Source organism: Anolis carolinensis, chromosome 6, assembly GCF_035594765.1.
Source record: "Anolis carolinensis isolate JA03-04 chromosome 6, rAnoCar3.1.pri, whole genome shotgun sequence".
Taxonomy (NCBI): Eukaryota; Metazoa; Chordata; class Lepidosauria; order Squamata; family Dactyloidae; genus Anolis; species Anolis carolinensis.
In genome coordinates this window covers 107,215,954-107,232,850 of record NC_085846.1, presented here as the reverse complement: position 1 = coordinate 107,232,850, position 16,897 = coordinate 107,215,954, and the positions used below count along the sequence as shown (strand labels likewise).

General features: G+C 39.1%; 1 protein-coding gene across 15 annotated transcripts in view; it reads left to right on the top strand.

The window, feature by feature from the left end:
- Positions 1-9,923, top strand: part of zmynd11 (zinc finger MYND-type containing 11) — a 96,539-nt gene extending 86,616 nt beyond the window's left edge. For 13 of the 15 annotated variants that reach the window (XM_062957561.1, XM_008112297.3, XM_008112295.3 and 10 more), the window contains 5 exons: positions 759-966; positions 1,411-1,479; positions 3,219-3,491; positions 5,150-5,335; positions 7,015-9,923. In XM_062957561.1, coding sequence (XP_062813631.1) covers positions 759-966; positions 1,411-1,479; positions 3,219-3,491; positions 5,150-5,335; positions 7,015-7,137 — 859 coding nt within the window. In that variant the 3' untranslated portion in view covers positions 7,138-9,923. The remainder of the gene's footprint in view (positions 1-758; positions 967-1,410; positions 1,480-3,218; positions 3,492-5,149; positions 5,336-7,014) is intronic. The other 2 variants (XM_062957563.1, XM_062957564.1) reach the window with 1 other exon arrangement.
- Positions 9,924-16,897: the final 6,974 nt, after the last annotated feature.

Genomic DNA, 16,897 nt, shown 5'->3' with positions numbered 1-16,897 from the left:
ATAAAAGAATGAGACAGGCCTGCCTGACTCATTTACCCATATAGTGCTCTAAATATATATAAAACACCATATATAGTTGTGGGGCATATTAGGCATGTGGAAATTCTTGAGAAGAACTGCATAAAAATAAAGTTATTTTTATCCAGGAACTATATCAAAATCATACTACATTGATAAGTTTCTTCCATGGTAAATAAAGCACACACAGTGCAATGTTAAGAGGCAAAACAAGAGAAGTGAATTGTGCAGAAACAGTGCATAGAGAAGAAGCCCTCCAAGCAGCACTTTTCATGTACACTTCCTTTTTGTGCTAGAGATTTAAACCAAGTGTCAAAAATTGTCCTTAAAAAGTGTATGTTGGGAAGTTCCTGAGAAGGAAAGTATATATTCATTTTTAAGTTGGGAAATGACAATGTACTTACTGTATGGACACATGTTCTCTCCTGTCCGTCATTACTTGACTGGATACCAGATTAAATTGTTAAACTGCAATTTGCTTTGATGTCACAGACCAGAAACCACAATCCTATTCACCAGCCTAACTACAGTGTGTACATGTTAGTAGTTTCCTATGCTGTCTGCTTTCTTTTACTGGTGTAAAACAGAAAGAGATTATAGCCATGGCTTGTCATCCAAATTACATAATTAGCCACAGTATATCCTCAGTGAGTAATTTATAATTTATAATTAGAACAGGTCTAGCTATTGTAAAGATATGTGTAGCATTAATTCTGCGTCCTTTAATTTATACTCTTCAGGGCCTGGATTCCTTCAGAAAACATTCAAGACATCACAGTTAATATACATAGACTGCATGTAAAGCGCAGCATGGGTTGGAAAAAAGCATGTGATGAACTAGAACTGCATCAACGTTTCCTCCGAGATGGCAGATTCTGGAAATCAAAGAATGAGGAAAAAGGAGAAGAGGAAGCCGAGTCCAGCATTTCCTCTACCAGCAATGAGCAGGTAAGTTCTGGAAAGCCAGGCCTTCTGGCAAGGCGGACTTATAATGTGCTTGCAGAAACCCAGGTTTGCGATTAAATCTGCTATCTTAATCCCTGAGCTATCTTTATTTCCATTTGGGGTAAATAGTCAAATTTTGTAAGAATCTGTCCCATACTACATGATCACAATAAACAGTGATACATTTCAAATTATGCAAGTATTTACTAGTTTTTCATGCCATCCTCTTGCATCTGAGATCCTAATATCAAAATTTTTTGGATAGTTTGAGCAAGAAATGGAAAGAAAAAAATTAGATTGAGGATTGGAACTACATGTTGCAAAATATTTATTTTCTAATTTGCATTTTTTAAGAAAGGCTAAACAGGCATCACTTATTTGCAATTCTGAACTAGTATTTTATGACACTTGAATTAATGCTATATTATTTTTTATCAATACCCCTAGCTAAAGGTTACTCAGGAACCAAGAGCAAAGAAAGGAAGACGTAATCAAAGTGTGGAACCCAAAAAGGAAGTAAGGAACAGCATTATATTTGAAGTGTGCAACTGTGGATAGGGCAGAAAGAGATCACAATTGGCATCCCTTTTTCATACCACTCATTTCACTTTATGTTTTGTTATGACTGAGTGTGAGAATGCTCGAGAAGCGATGGCCATTTCTAAAAAGTGCATTTGAGTTTGTACGCATTAACAACTGAGCAATGCTATAGGATTGTCTTTACCAAAGTCATCATTTGTCCCGTTCATTGATGACATCATTCAATCTAGATTTTAAAAAATGACTTATATATAAGTTAAACATGCTTGATAAATAAAGATGATAGTAGCTTGTTAGGAACTGCCTGCAAAAAGGAACAAATGCTCTATCTGTTATTTAAGTAACCAGAAAGCCAAACATTTCATGGACAAGTGTAGATATAATTCTACCAATTTTGAAACTCTTGTTAAGAGGTGTACAGACTAGCCATGGCCTCATGCACATCCTTCCTCTTGGCTTCTCTGGTGTGACTCCCATTACTCCTTACCCCAGTGGTTCTCAACTTGTGGGCCCCCAGGTGTTTTGGCCTACAACTCCCAGACATCCCAGCCAGTTTACCAGCTGTTAGGATTTCTGGGAGTTGGAGGCCAAAACATCTGGGGACCCACAGGTTGGGAACCACTGCCTTACCCCCCCCCCCTTTTTTTTTTTTTTTTGCATTTCTTGGTACCATAACTAATCATAGTTAACTAGGTTTCCCATTTTAAGCAAAATCTGAAACAAGTTTTGGAACTGAGGTGTGAGAAGTAAGAATATAGAAGCTTACTCTATCTCCCAAACCTGTTGAACAAGTTGGAAATATTTTTAATCAGTCGTGCAATACTTCATATTTATTTATGGTTTTTATTCTACATGATGATGATGATCCATATGATTACTGTACAATAAATGTGGTAAATTTAATGCATGTCTATTGCAAAGGCTCAAATACTATTGTTACTCCTGATTAGAGAAGACATATTAAATCAGTAGGCTTTACTTGATTCACAATTCAGCAATTGATTAGATGAGCCTACTCTTATTGAAGCTAACCAAAAGGATCCCAGCCAGTATGTGCTTGCTTTGCATCCTAATCCTAGTCCTCCTTGATGATCTTGCAACACACTAATAATGGATTATGTTTTTTGGCTTGAGTTTGCTAATCCTAAACAGAGTAGACCCATTGAATCAATGTGTTGACTCATCCTTTAAGAATTGATTGAATAAATCTATTTGCGATTCACCAACAGGATCACAGCTATTTTATTTTATGGTGACAACTAAAAGGATATTATTGTTGTGTGCCTTCAGCTTCTAAGGCAAACTTATCACAAGGTTTTCTTGGCAAAAATTGTTCAAAAGATGTTAGACATTGCCTTCTTGTGGGGCTGAGTGTGTGACTTGCCCAAGGTCACCCAGTGGATTTCATAGTCAAGTTGGATTTGAACCCTACTATCCAGAGTTGTAGTCCAATGGGTTTTTTTGTTTGTGTGTGTGTGTGTCCCAGGAGTAGCTTGAGAAACTGCAAGTATCTTCTGGTGTGAGAGAATAGTCCAATGTTCAAAACACTGCACCATGTTGGATGTCACCTCCAAGGATATATTTATACCTAATTTATACCTGGTTTCAATGTATTCCATTCCCTCCCCCCCTCTCCCTCCCCCCCCCCCTCACCTAGATGATTGAAGCCATCTTAATTGGCCAGAATTATCCATTATTTTGTTGCTTCTTTTTAGGAACCAGAGCCTGAAACAGAAGCAGTGAGTTCAAGCCAGGAAATCCCCGCCATGCCTCAGCCCATTGAAAAAGTTTCAGTCTCAACCCAGACCAAGAAGTTAAGTGCCTCTTCTCCAAAAATGCTGCATCGCAGCACCCAGACCAATAATGATGGAGTGTGTCAAAACATGTGCCATGACAAATACACCAAAATCTTCAGTGATTTCAAAGAAAGAATCAAATCTGATCATAAACGGGAGACTGAAAGGGTCATGCGAGAAGCTATTGAGAAGGTAACTGATTATGAGTTATAGTTTACACATGGTCTTAATAATATAAACTCACTGAATGTTACATCATCATCATCATTTTTCTTTCCACTTCAGAGCATGATCACTGTTCCACATACAGATGGCAACCTCTGGAACATTTGGCAAGAAAGTTGTGGTTCTGCTGCAAGGGTCTTGGATCCTGTGGACGTGGCCTTATATAAAGAGGGTGGGAAGCAAAATGGAGAATAGCATATGTAGAGATCTGAAGTGCAAGGTGAACCCTTGAGCTAGAAAGGCCTCTGGTTTAAACATTTCATTAGCTACCCTGTTTCCCCAAAAATAAGACAGTGTCTTATATTAATTTTTGCTCCCAAAGAGGCGCTAGGTCTTATTTTCAGGGGATGTCTTATTTTTCCACAAAGAATTCACATTTATGGTTGAATTTTTAAAAAAATGAAATTTTATTATCTACTGTACAGTAGTTGTCATCACAAACCAGCATAACCAAACTGTGAATCCTTTCAAGAATTTCTATATTATATTTTATTGCTATACTGTTTTTAAATTTCTGTTTTAAGTTTCTGTTCGTATGTAAATATATGTTGTTGTTGGGCTTGTCCCTGTGTAAGCTGCCCTGAGTCCCTTCTGGGGATACAAGAATAATGTTATTATTATATTATTATTATTATTATTTCTTGTTACTACCTTTATTTCCACGTACAACAATCTATGGTATGTACATTTACCAATCCTGCATGCTTCCAAACAAAAACTTTACTAGGTCTTACTTTCGGAGGAGGCCTTATATTTAGCAATTCAGCAAAACCTCTACTAGGTCTTATTTTCTGGGGATGTCTTATTTTCAGGGAAACAGGGTAATATGTGAAGAACTCACGGGGTGATCTTAGGCAAACCTTTACTACCCCATTCCAAAATATATAAGAAACAATGGCCAGATTTTAATGCGTGTTGAAATGCCTGCTGAAATATTTTTCTGAATTGCTTTGAATATATAGTTACAATACTATGTGGGGATTGCAGAGGGAGGAAGTAAATACCAACCTCCTTGGGGCCAGAAATACAGAAATGCAAACCTAGAGTTAATATGCACCCTCATATACCACTAATAGGATGCCAGCCATTTTATTTCAATCAGAAGAGATTACTATTTCAATATAGTTCTAAAATTGTAAATACTTGAGTTACGAAATGTGCTGCCAGAGAAAATGACTTTTGAAAACTGGAGCAATGCCCACAGTGGTAGGCACATTCAGAATGCTGAAAGCATGGTACTGTGTGCACCTGCATTCCAGGTTTCACATATCAGTTGTACATTTGATGTGCAGCTGATGGGTACCTTTATCGCAGTGAAAATACAGCCTGAGAAATCTCAAGAGTTTTTATTCAAATTGATCTTAATAAGCTACATGGTGAGTTTGTTCCAGTGCTACTTACTTTAGGTGGAAGCCTAGGAAAGCTCTAAGTGGTAACTGGAGGCTTCATTACAATCTAAACAGGTGCAGTCTGAGCCAAGGGAATGATCAGTTCTGTAACTGAAGGCAATTGATAAAGTAACTATAACTAAAAGCAACTGGTACTAGTCATATCCTGGGAACAATGATTTTTGGAAGAAGAGCGTAGAAAACATCATGCTCATTAATCTGCTTCGTTTGTTCCAGCTGCGCACAGAAATGGAGGAGGAGAAAAGGCAGGCTGTGAACAAAGCTGTTGCAAATATGCAGACTGAGAGTGACAGGAAGACAAAGCAGGTAAAGGAGAAGTGCAAAGAAGAGTTTTTAGAAGAAGTCAAGAAGCTAGCCAGCCAACACAAACAGCTGATTTCCCAGACCAAGAAGAAGCAGTGGGTAAGCAGTGCTTGTTATATATCGTATTTACTTGAGTCTAATGCACCATTGAATGCAATGCACACCTTAATTTTGAGGTGCGCATTACAAAAAAAAAAATTCTGAAGGAAAAGCAGCGCCTTGTGCCAGGTGGAAGATGATGCCACTGCTCTTTAGAAAAGAGCTTCCATTTCTCTTTCATCTTCTAGCTGGGGGACAAAGGGGAAATGGCTTGGGGAAGCTGCTGCTCCACCATCAGACCAAGGCTGGTGAGTTCGCTAAGCTCAGCCTGATGGAGGAGCACAGGCTCCTTTCGGTGCACGATTGTAATACACCATCAAATGTAATGCTCACTTCCATTTTGGCTGAACAATTAAATCAACAAAGATATGCATTACATTTGAGTAAATATAGGTAGATCATTAACTGCAAATGTGGTGACTAAACTTGTTGAATATATAATATAGAGGGTAAATTGTAAGGCTGCTCTGAATCCCCCTCGGGGTGAGAAGGGCGGGTTACAAATACAGTAAATAATTTAAAAATATTCACAATTTTTTCAAAAATAGACCAGAAAATTCCATGAGAAGAATCTCTGCACAAAATTTCTATGCCATTGTTTCGTGCGGAAAAAGCGATTTCCTGCACAGAAAATGCTCTCCTGAAGGACTTACTCTGCAAAAAAATTCACATGTGGGAAAAATTTAATTTTCAGCACAGAAAACAGATACTTTTCCCTTTACAGAAAATGCCATTTTTCGTACAAGACAACCCTGAGCCAATTTTGCACAGGCTGGATCTTGCGAATCGTATTTAAATTGTAGCCCCTGTTAAGCCTTTCTGTGTCAGATTAGAGCAGATCTGCCTTCGCTTTTGAACGGTTACTATCATAGTCACATACATGTTTGTTTTTACCTAAAGACTGATGTGCATGAGTAAGCCATCATGATTAAATCCTGGAGCCAGATCTGACACCCTTCCTAAGAAGAATTCAGTTTTTGGATGTAGCAGTTTACATGTGCAACTCAGTTTCTCAAATTATGCATTGTGAAAGTTGTAGCTTGACCTAATGTCATCAGATAGATCTGATGGAATTATTTCAAGAACTGCACTGTGGCCCCATCTACACTGACTATTTAATGCAGCTTCAATCTTTCTTCAAAATGCAGCAGTGAAACAATTCACATTGCAGTGTGGTTTAGGCCCAGTAATTGGAAACAAAGTTGAAGGACAGCCAGAAATGAAGCCCTTAATGTATATCAGCGTGCTGTAGTATAATCCACAGGGCGAAATTGGCACCGCAGAATATGAATTGCTATGCAGACACCCAAACCACTCTGCTGGTGCACATATTCGCATTCTGGAGGGGGCAGTTGAAAAAAGGCCTGCATTCTCTGTGGCTGTCAAACTGAGAATACTTTGGGTCCTGGAACTAGTGTGAGACCATTCAGGGCTCAAGCTGGTTCCATGCTTTACAATCTAATCAGCCATGCAGCAAAATCACTTTCTTCAATACAAGTTCCAAATAGATCTAAGTGGTCAGTGTAGAAGTGCTCCATGCTGAAGAAACGGATGCCCATGACGTCTGTTTAGGGACAAGCAGAGGAAGCCATAAGAGCAGTAAGAAGCAATAGCAGAGCAGAGATGGCATGTACAATGGCCTATTGGTTGATTTCCCCCCCCCCCCTTTGTTGTCCCAGTGCTACAACTGTGAAGAGGAGGCCATGTATCACTGCTGCTGGAACACATCCTATTGCTCCATCAAGTGCCAGCAGGAGCATTGGCACGCTGAGCACAAGCGCACCTGCCGCCGGAAAAGATGAAGGTCCCTTGCCCTGCGGAGGGGCCGCCCTGACTGTGCGACGCTCTGACGCAGCAGCTTCCGAGCGTTTGATTGGTTGGTTTCTAATGTCTGTTTCCAAGGGGTCAGATTTATATAGAGTTCGTTCCTTATATCTTTCCTCCTCCTTTCTTTTATTTTTTCTTTTTGCACCAGCCTTTAAATCACTTTTTTGTAAAGAACTTTTTGCACAGTTAGATTTCTGTCTTGTTTTATGCTCCTCTCAAATTGTCTGCTTCCCCATTCTTCTCTCCCCTCCCCTTCCATATTTTTTGATCAATAAGGCAATTTGAATCTCAATTGGAGCGTATTCCATTTTGGTCAATTTTTACCTGGGAAATTTGTTGCGTTTTCGGCAAATTAAAAAAAAAAGAAAGCAACGTTTTTTAGGTTTCATAGAGACAAAGACATATAATAAAAAGAACGTTTTAAGATCTGAATGTCAGAAGTTTTAAACTGTTCAGAAAAGAAGACAAAGCATACTACCTGGATGAAAAGCTTACCTGTTAATTGCATGAGCTGGTTTTGTTCAGCTTAATTTACTGTTTCAAAGGCATTATCTATTGGTTTGTACCACTGGGTATACTATTGAATTTTGGGAACAGGGTTGACACAGCAGGTTCTAGTCCTGCATATTTTTTTCTTGAAACTTTTTTTTCCCAATTGTATTTGTTCCAATTTTTTTTTCAATATATAGCTTTTTATAACAAAGATATTAGCTTTGATCTTATCGCTTAAAATTCACAGGGGACTGGGTGGCCTTTTGCTGAGCCAGATCTTAGAAAAGAAAATATTTAAATTTTTGCACATTTCAACCTTCTTCTACAGTGAATGCTTGTAAAAAGAAAGCCAAAAAAGAAAGGAAATCCCAGTTTTTAATTTAGTCATCTAGGGAGAAGCAGTGAGGATGAGGCATAAAAGGAAAAAAACACCTAAAAATCCCCCTTTTTAACACCCACAAAATCCCCACCATAAGAAATGTTTGATTGACCATTAATAATCTACATTGCTTACTCTATGGTAAATTAATTGAATTTGGGGGATAGGGCAGAGCACTTAAGTTTCACAAAAGCAGTTATGTCTGTAATAATTCGTTATTGCCATCTCTATACTTAGAATGAAGAATAATGCATGTTAATTTTTCCTGTATTAAAGATGCTGTGATTTGTAAAAAGTCTGTCTTTTGCAGAATGTCTGGATAAAGAAGCGTTCCCCTAGGAATGGATCGATAGTTGAAAACTGATTTCCCTCATTCCTTTTGTTTTATTTTATGTATAGCTATATATATAAAATGCATCCATGTTCAGAGACAATTTTTAATAATAGGTGTAAAGGTTATTTAACCAACTATTGGTTTCTTTTAAAGCTTCTCTCCAATTTAGGAGTCTTTCAAACAAAAAAGTGGTCTTAGACTCAATTAATGGCCATTAATCGCCTAGTAATTTTTTTCCAAGTTAGAAGCATAATTTGTAAATATTTATTTAGATCTTGGATATTTATTGAAAGCGAAGACACAATGAAATGATGGAAATGGAAGAACTGGGAGGAAATGCTTTCTCTATTTTCCATTTCCTCTGGATTTTAGCAGGGTCCGTATGAAGATTAAGTTCATATGAAGACTTTTGTGATCTGTCAGGACAACCCAGATCATAAATATAACAAACAAGATAGTTTTGAAAGTGATTTTCCAGAATTCAGACCACGTAATCTGAATTTAAAATGAACATAATAGAGAGATGGTAACATCATTCCCAATCTAGCGATCTTTGTGTACAAAATGTGCACACAGATCTCATTCAGGTACATATTACTGCTCGTTCTAGTGGACAAAATATATTTATGTAGGCAAATACAACTCCAGGTGGATTTGTTTCCTTCACTGACATATATGGGACAGATGTTACCAACAGAGTAGCTCTACACAAGCTTTACACATACATGTTTTTGGGCCCAGAAAAAGATGCTACATTGGTCAAGAGCATCAACTGATGTTATGAGATAACACCTTAGAGCAGTGTTTCTTAAACTCTGGTCCTCCAGGTGCTTTAGACTTCAGCTCCCAGAAATCCCAGCCATCTTACCAGCTGTTAGGAATTGTGGGAAGTCCAAAACATCTGGAGGAGCACAGTTTGAGAACCACTGTCTTCAAGAATTGAGTGATTACGTTTTTTTGCTGTGCTATGAAGGAAGTCATCGCCATTGCGTCAACTGCAACAAAAATAATAGCCTTTAATTGTTTTTACAGTTTTCAAAAACATCAACTAAAACATTTGGTCCAACCCTATAAAAGCAAAACTTTTTTTGTTAAAGCTCTTTTTTAAAAAACAACAACAACATAAAATCATTCCAAGATATCTAATATTTAACTGATAGCTGCATGAAAGTAAGATTCGTGTTCCTTTGATCTTTTTCTTTTTTGTCTCTGTTGACACGGTTGCACATTTTCGAGTTACTACAGTGTGAAAACTGTGTGTTTTTTGTAAAAATCGACAAAAGGATAACAAAAAAAATTGTGGCCTGGTTTTGTATAAGTTTTAGGGGAAATATCATTGTTTTAGGAATCTTGATTTTAAAAATATTTTTCCTGCAAATCATAAAGCTATATTAAAGTGTTGAGCTTTTAGCCACTATGCACATTGTAATTTACTCATTGTGGCTGTCCAGTTCTATGATGCATTCTGGCATTTTGTAAGCTGCTCTGACTAGCAATATATAGAGTCATTAAATGTGTTAACATTGGTTAATAAATGTATTTGAAAAGGCAAACAACTGATATCTGTCTTGTGTTAGTCTTGGTCACTTGTAGCCCAACACCAAACTTAGTAACATTATAAGCAAACATTGAAAAAAACATATCTTAGTTATATACACTTAAGTAATCCCTTTTGGCTGTATCCCCCTCCCCCCAAACCAGACAGAAATGTCAATCACCTGTATTTCAATTGCCAGCAGAATGGACCGCCTTCTCTTTAGGCTAGGGATGTCAAACTCGTTGTCACAGAGGGTCAGGTGAGGCTTATGGTTGCCTTCAAAGGGCTGTTTGTAATTGTAAGACTGTATAAAAGTAACAATGTTGCCCTGGCTTTGAAAGCCTCACGGGCCACATAAAAACATTGTGGCAGCAGCAGACCGTACTCGGCCCACAAGCCTTGCATTTGACAGGCCTGCTTTATGCAATTGAAGAACATTAAAGTAGGTGGTAGGGAAAAGTTACAATCGTGACAACAGTGTTAACTATTGAACTTCCTCTACTATAGACTGTTCCTTGAAATAGACTGTACAGCCAGTCCCCAAGTTACAAACATCTGACTTACAAATATGTCATTTGCCATAGTTAAGAACAGGGGTGAGACAACAGGAAGTGAGAGAAATCTATCCCTTGGAAGGGAAATTCACCCCGAAAGAGCTTTCATGGGGAAAGGTGTCTCCGCTGAAGCCTTATCTCCAATCCTTGTTTCCATGACAAGGCTTTTTTTTTTCAAAATCAATTATCACAGGGATAGAAAGTAAGGTGATATCTTCTGAACAGGGGCACAGACAACAAAGCAAATTTCACAGGAGTGATAACCCTTCCCTATGCTACCCAAAATTAAAATTATATATATATAATGTGGTTGGAGTAACATTTAAAAATGTACCTGTTCCGATTTACAAACAAATTCAACATAAGAACAAACCTGCAGAACCTATTTTGTTCGTAACTTGGATATTGCCTTATATAGCTGCAATTTCACTCTTTACTCTGACTGTAATTAACCTCTATTATGTGTTTATTACTTTTATATACTGTCTTTCCATCCCTTTATTATAGCTATGACCATGTGAAATAGGCTGATCTGAGCAATCAGGACTGGTCCACATTCATTCAGTAAGATTTATAGCCAAGAGTAAACCTGATCTAAGATGTGAAGGTTTGCCATACCTTTACCATCAATGGCCGGCGTTGAAGTACATTTCATTAGGGTAAAGGTAAAGGTTTTCCCCTGACATTAAGTCTAGTCGTGTACAACCCTGGGAGTTGGTGCTCATTTCCATTTCTATACCGAAAAGCATGGTAACGTGGCCGGTTGACTGCATAGAGTGCTGTTACCTTCCTGCCAGAGAAGTACCTATTGGTGTACTCACATTTGCATGTTTTTGAATTGCTAGGTTGGCAGAAGCTGGGGCTAACAGTGGGAGCTCACCCCGCTCCCTGGATTTGAACTGTTGACCTTTCGGACAGCAAGTTCAGCCGGGGGGCTCCATTTCATTAGGTTTCCCCTAAGAGGTGCAGAAGACCAAGCTCTGGCTTTCTTCTTTTTGATTCCTTAGGAGATTGTGTCCTCCCAATGTGTTTGGGATTTGCTTACAGTCGTTTTAGATTCCTCTGCTAATTTTAGCTCAGTGGAATGAATGAGTTGACATATGGGAGCCCTATATAGCCACATCTGCTTAGCAAATGTATAGAAGTCTCAGAATCAGAAATAAGCTGGGCATCTTTACACTTAAGGGAATTTAGTAGATGGAGGAAGAAAACTTAATGTATTTTAAACACATTTATGAAGTTTTAATAGAGGTTTAAGATTACATTGCTGTTTTGTGTTTCTTAGATTTGTTGCAGGACACAAAAATATTCCATGCAGACAGTCCAATTACATTGGGATTTTAAAATGTTGAGCTACATATGTACTGAATCAAAACAGTAACAATAACTTTGAAAATGCACTCTCTTTAGTTCACTCTTCTGGATAGAAGAACTATTGCTTAAACTTTGATCCCATGGAAATGTATCATCAGGAAGTTGGACCTGCTGATTGTGGAGATGAGCGTAATGTGAATCCCGATAAATGAGACCAAAAATGGTAAAACTTGGCTAGACAACAACATGGCAAAGCTAGAGGTGAAGCAGGATATTTTTAAAAGAAAAAATGAGAAATACACTCAGATTCTGCAGCATTTTGTCATCATTTTAGTAGGGCTCATGTCTCACAGTAATTCTTACAGCACACATGATATTATGTGAAGTTTTCTTTGGCCTCTGTGCTGTTGCTGTGGCTTCTAAAGGTTCACTAATAGTCCATGAAAAGTTTATTTTTCCAGCCCTATGCCACAGCTGCCTGGACTTGTGCAACAAGAAGAGGCAAGAATTGGGATGCTGGACTTCCATGCCTTGCTCCAAAAAGCATCATACTCCCCAATTCAGACATATTCCTAAGTGCTTTCCCCTCTTTACTTCTAGTTTATTGAAATTTCAGCCTGTGTTGACACACTAGCAATTTGATGTTAAGGCCCAGCAATTTGATGAAGACTCTGGGCCCAGCTGTGAACTGTTAAAGATAGACATCCAGGCTTTAAAGTTATAGACAAAAATCAGATTTCCTTCCTGCCCTGAGACGAGGCAACTTTTCTTATGGTAGAACATGAGAATGAGCTCTAGGCTCCTGTGCCAGTGACCACCACAGAAGACCATTCATCATTCTTTCTTAAAAATGAGGGTGGAAAGCACACAAACCAGGTAAGTGTTGACATTTATGCACATCAGTGGCAGTTCCCTTTAAAATTTCTGTTTTCCTAGTTTATGAGTCAGCATATTAAAGAGGTTTGGTTGTTATGAATCCCATCACATTTCATCCTGTAAATATTTGGAGGCCTTCAGGGGTGCTGCAATATATGAAAAACATAGGTAAATACAACTATGTAAATCAGAATCTAGATAATGATCCAGTGCAGTGTGATGCTTGTGGGGTACCAAAAGCCTTGACTAGCAGGAGTTCTATAAACCCCAGATTTGGGGAAGGAGGCTTTCATGGCTGGAGTCTCACAGCAACCCGATGAAGATACCATGTGCTGCTGGGACTTAGGCTGGACATTGCCTTGGGCCAGCCCTGTTAGTGGGAAGAGTGGACAAGCTCCAGCCTTGCTCCCACATCCAACTTCCTAATCGACCTGCACAGAACATCTCTGTAGTAACATACATTTCAGATATGTATCAAGAGTATAAACATCAGCTTAGAAAAGCGCAAGGCTTCTTGCATACTCACTAGTCTAATAAAAGTCAGCTTCTTCTGTCCACACTTTTAAGAGATCAGGCGCTGTTGCAATTAAGCAGGAAATCACTAGAATTAGTATAATGTCTGGGCTGGAATAGTATGTTCTGCAGATGGGGCCTATGAATAGCTATAAATTCCCTAGACAGAAGGCGCCATTGTGCGACGTAGCCTTTGTATGGATTCTGATCAAACAGACTTCCAACAGAAAACATATTTTGACTGACACCACTTAGAGCAGCAGGATTAAATGGGTTTCAAATCCCTGTTTTGCCATGGAAGCCCACTGCGTGACCTTGGACAAATCATATTTGCTCTGACAATGTCAGGCCCACTATGAACTATGGTTGGCAGTTCAGCTCAGACTTGTAAGACTTCTGGGCCAAAGCCCAGTTAGTCTCTGGTGATGTAATTAAGCATTAGGAATTAATTAACTTCTAAAGATGGTCACACTTTATAATTCTAACACAATATAAGCTACTTTCTTGTTTGGAAATTAAGATTTAATTTTAACTAAAGGGACTGCTCCCAGTGCCATGTGAAATGAGTGGATTATTTCTTCTCGTTTATTTAGGGCAGTGGTTCACAACCTTTTTTTGACCAGGGTCCACTTTGACCAAGGACCATTTGATCAGGGATCACTTGAACAGGGACCACTTTGACCAAGCACCACTCTCCAACATTAGTTCCAAAAGGGTTACAAATCAATTTTTGGTCAACTTTAGATTTGGTTTGGCTATTTGGGATGCTGATTCAGAAAATTGCATTGGATAGACCACATTGGCTGGTCAGCTCTGTGGAACAGAGTGGAAATAAAATAAAGAGGAAGGAGGTTTGTGGACTGGATTTTCGTTCTGGGCTGCAGCCCACAGGTTGGGAACCACTGATTTAAGGAGATGTGATAAGGAACACTTAATCTGACCTGCTTGCTTTTAGTCAGAATGTGGATCCACAGCAAAGTGAAGGGTGAGATCTGGTGTGACAACAACTAATTAAGTAAATGCAGACCCTTTGGGAGAGTCTTTGCAGCAGCCAATACATTCAACATTACAGGCTGTAACCATTAATTCAATAGATGAACTGGAGATTTGCAGTCTTTTGAACAAGAGCCACCACCAAAACTGGAGAATTTTCACTTTTGTCTCATTTCATTGCGATGACCTTTGAAAATTGGAAAGATCTGCCAGCTTTACTATGAGCAAATCTTATCAGGAAAACCCTGTGATAGGTTTGCCTTAAGGACACCATAAGTCAAAAGCAACTTGAAGGCACATAACAACACTAAAATTCCAATCAGTCTTTGTGTGGAAAGAACCAATGAGATGGACTCTGCTCATGTTGCACAATGACAACACAATACTGCTGATGTTTAGCAGCCGTAAGTTTTACTGAGTTCAGCTACACTTGCTTCCAGGTGCAGTCTAACAGCGAAGCCTAAAGCAGCAGCTGTCCTTCACCATTTGGAGCATGTATCAATGAAGCCCCTAACTAGAGATGAAAGATGACGACTTCTCGCCATAATTGATCTCATAATCCTGCTGATGCTTTGCAGAGAAGATAAAGATCTTCAACAGTTTGGATGATTTTTTTAAAAAGACAATCACACTATAATAGGCCTACTGTCATAACTGGCAGTCCCTGCTATGATTATAATTGGCATTCAATAGGGGTATTATAAAGATTACTGCATAGGTGGGTCTACAGATGCAAGGCCATCAAATCCCATTCTTTGTAAAATAAACAGTGCTTCAGGAAAGTTGGACAATTATCAACATCCTTCCTGTGATATTTCTCTCACTGAGTTAAGAGACAGGGCCTGTTATTCCCCAGATTTTTGCAGCTTTGTAATAGGCCACCAGCAAGTCTCAATAAAGAGTCACTACTACCCTTTCCATTATTTAAGTTTTTTCTTCTCTCACCTGCAAGTTTCCATGTGCAAACAGGCTTTTAAATGATGCAGGCTTTTCTAACTTGAGTACATAAATTCCTGGACTTCTCTTTTTCAAATAAATGTATTCCTGATTAATAACTGTTTTGCTTTCTTGTTGCCTGGCTGGACCTGGAAGTTGCTCAATCCCGTCTCTCGGTTTTCATCTGTGAAATTTTGGAGAACACAAGGATCACTGGTCTGTTACTACTCTATTTCTGTTCTCCAGCACATTTGGGATTTTGGGTAAGGCCTGCCATGCCTACCGGCTGTTAGGAATTGTGAGAGTTGATGTCCAAAACACCTGGAAGGCTGAAGTTTGCCCATGCCTGCTGTATCTCACTGAAGCTTTGTCACAGGATGCCCATCTTCCCTTAAGGCAAATTGGTGTGACTAAAAAAGAAAGTAAAGGATTAACCTAGGTACCCAAATATAAGGCTAACTTGCATTTTGAGCTCCGAAACAAAGCCACCTTTGAAGCTACAGTTTTCTGCTCTAACATCCATTCACAGAAGACAATGCAAAGTGGCTCAGTGACCAATGAACTGACTAAATAATTCACTACATACAAGGCAGTTATGGTGTCTGGGGATTAATTGCTAGACCAACATTGGCAAACCACTTCGAAATACTCCTCATATAGAAAAATCCTACACAATTAATCAGATCTCCATAAGTTGATAAGCAACTAGAAGGCACACACACAACAAAGTGCCCATGCCACAGGCATCAATACTATAGTTTATTTATTATTTATTTACAGTATTTATATTCCGCCCTTCTCACCCCGAAGGGGACTCAGGGAGGATCACATTATACACACATAGGGCAAACATTCAATGCCCATAAACACATCAAACAGAGACCGAGACAGACAGACGCAGAGGCAATTTAACCTTCTCCTGAGGGGATGTTCAATTCTGGCCACAGGGGGGAGCAGCTGCTTCATCATCCACTCTGACGACACTTCCTCATTCCAGGTCGTAAATTAGTTAAACTTGCTTCCCCACTTTTTTTTTATAAGTGGTACCTTATTTCCTACTTGATAGATGCAACTATTTTTCGGGTTGCTAGGTCAGCAACGAGCAGGGGCTATTTTTTATTTTTAATTGACGGGTGCTCACCCCGCCACAGGCTGGCCTCGAACTCATGACCTCATGGTCAGAGTGATTTATTGCAGCTGCTCAACAGCCTGCGCCACAGCCCGGCCCCTAGTTGGGCCATATCTGAAATATTAGACCTGATGTATATCACCCAATAAATACATGGATTGTGGTTGGACACTTTGAATTGACTGGGAAAGAGACCCAATCTTTGAGGAAATAGCACCCTTTGAAGAACAAGCAGTCCAACCTCTTCACGGTGAAGAAAGCAGAACTGAGACATCCTCTCTTACTCCTACGTTCTTCCTTATTAATGATGTCTATCATCATGACCATTCTCTGATACTGTTCTGCCACACTGGCCCTCGTTTTTTTTCTGTGAAGTGTAGGAGGGTATAATATAAATTAATCAGAAGTGACTGTAGATATCATGTTTGAGAGCCCAATGCTGACTCAGACCTGGCCATTTATTTATTGTTTTTGTTTTGTTTTTGAAACAATGGACAGAGGTCTTCAGCACCCATACCATCTGAGGTTCAGTTGGGGAGAAAATACAAACCAAGGCTTCCAAAATATAAAGAGTTAATGGGCACTATGGAGAGCAGACTTGCTCCCGCAAGCCGTCCTGCTGTCTAATTTTGGGGCCTGGGGGAAGAGCAGACCCTTCTGTTCCTCGCCTTTGATGGC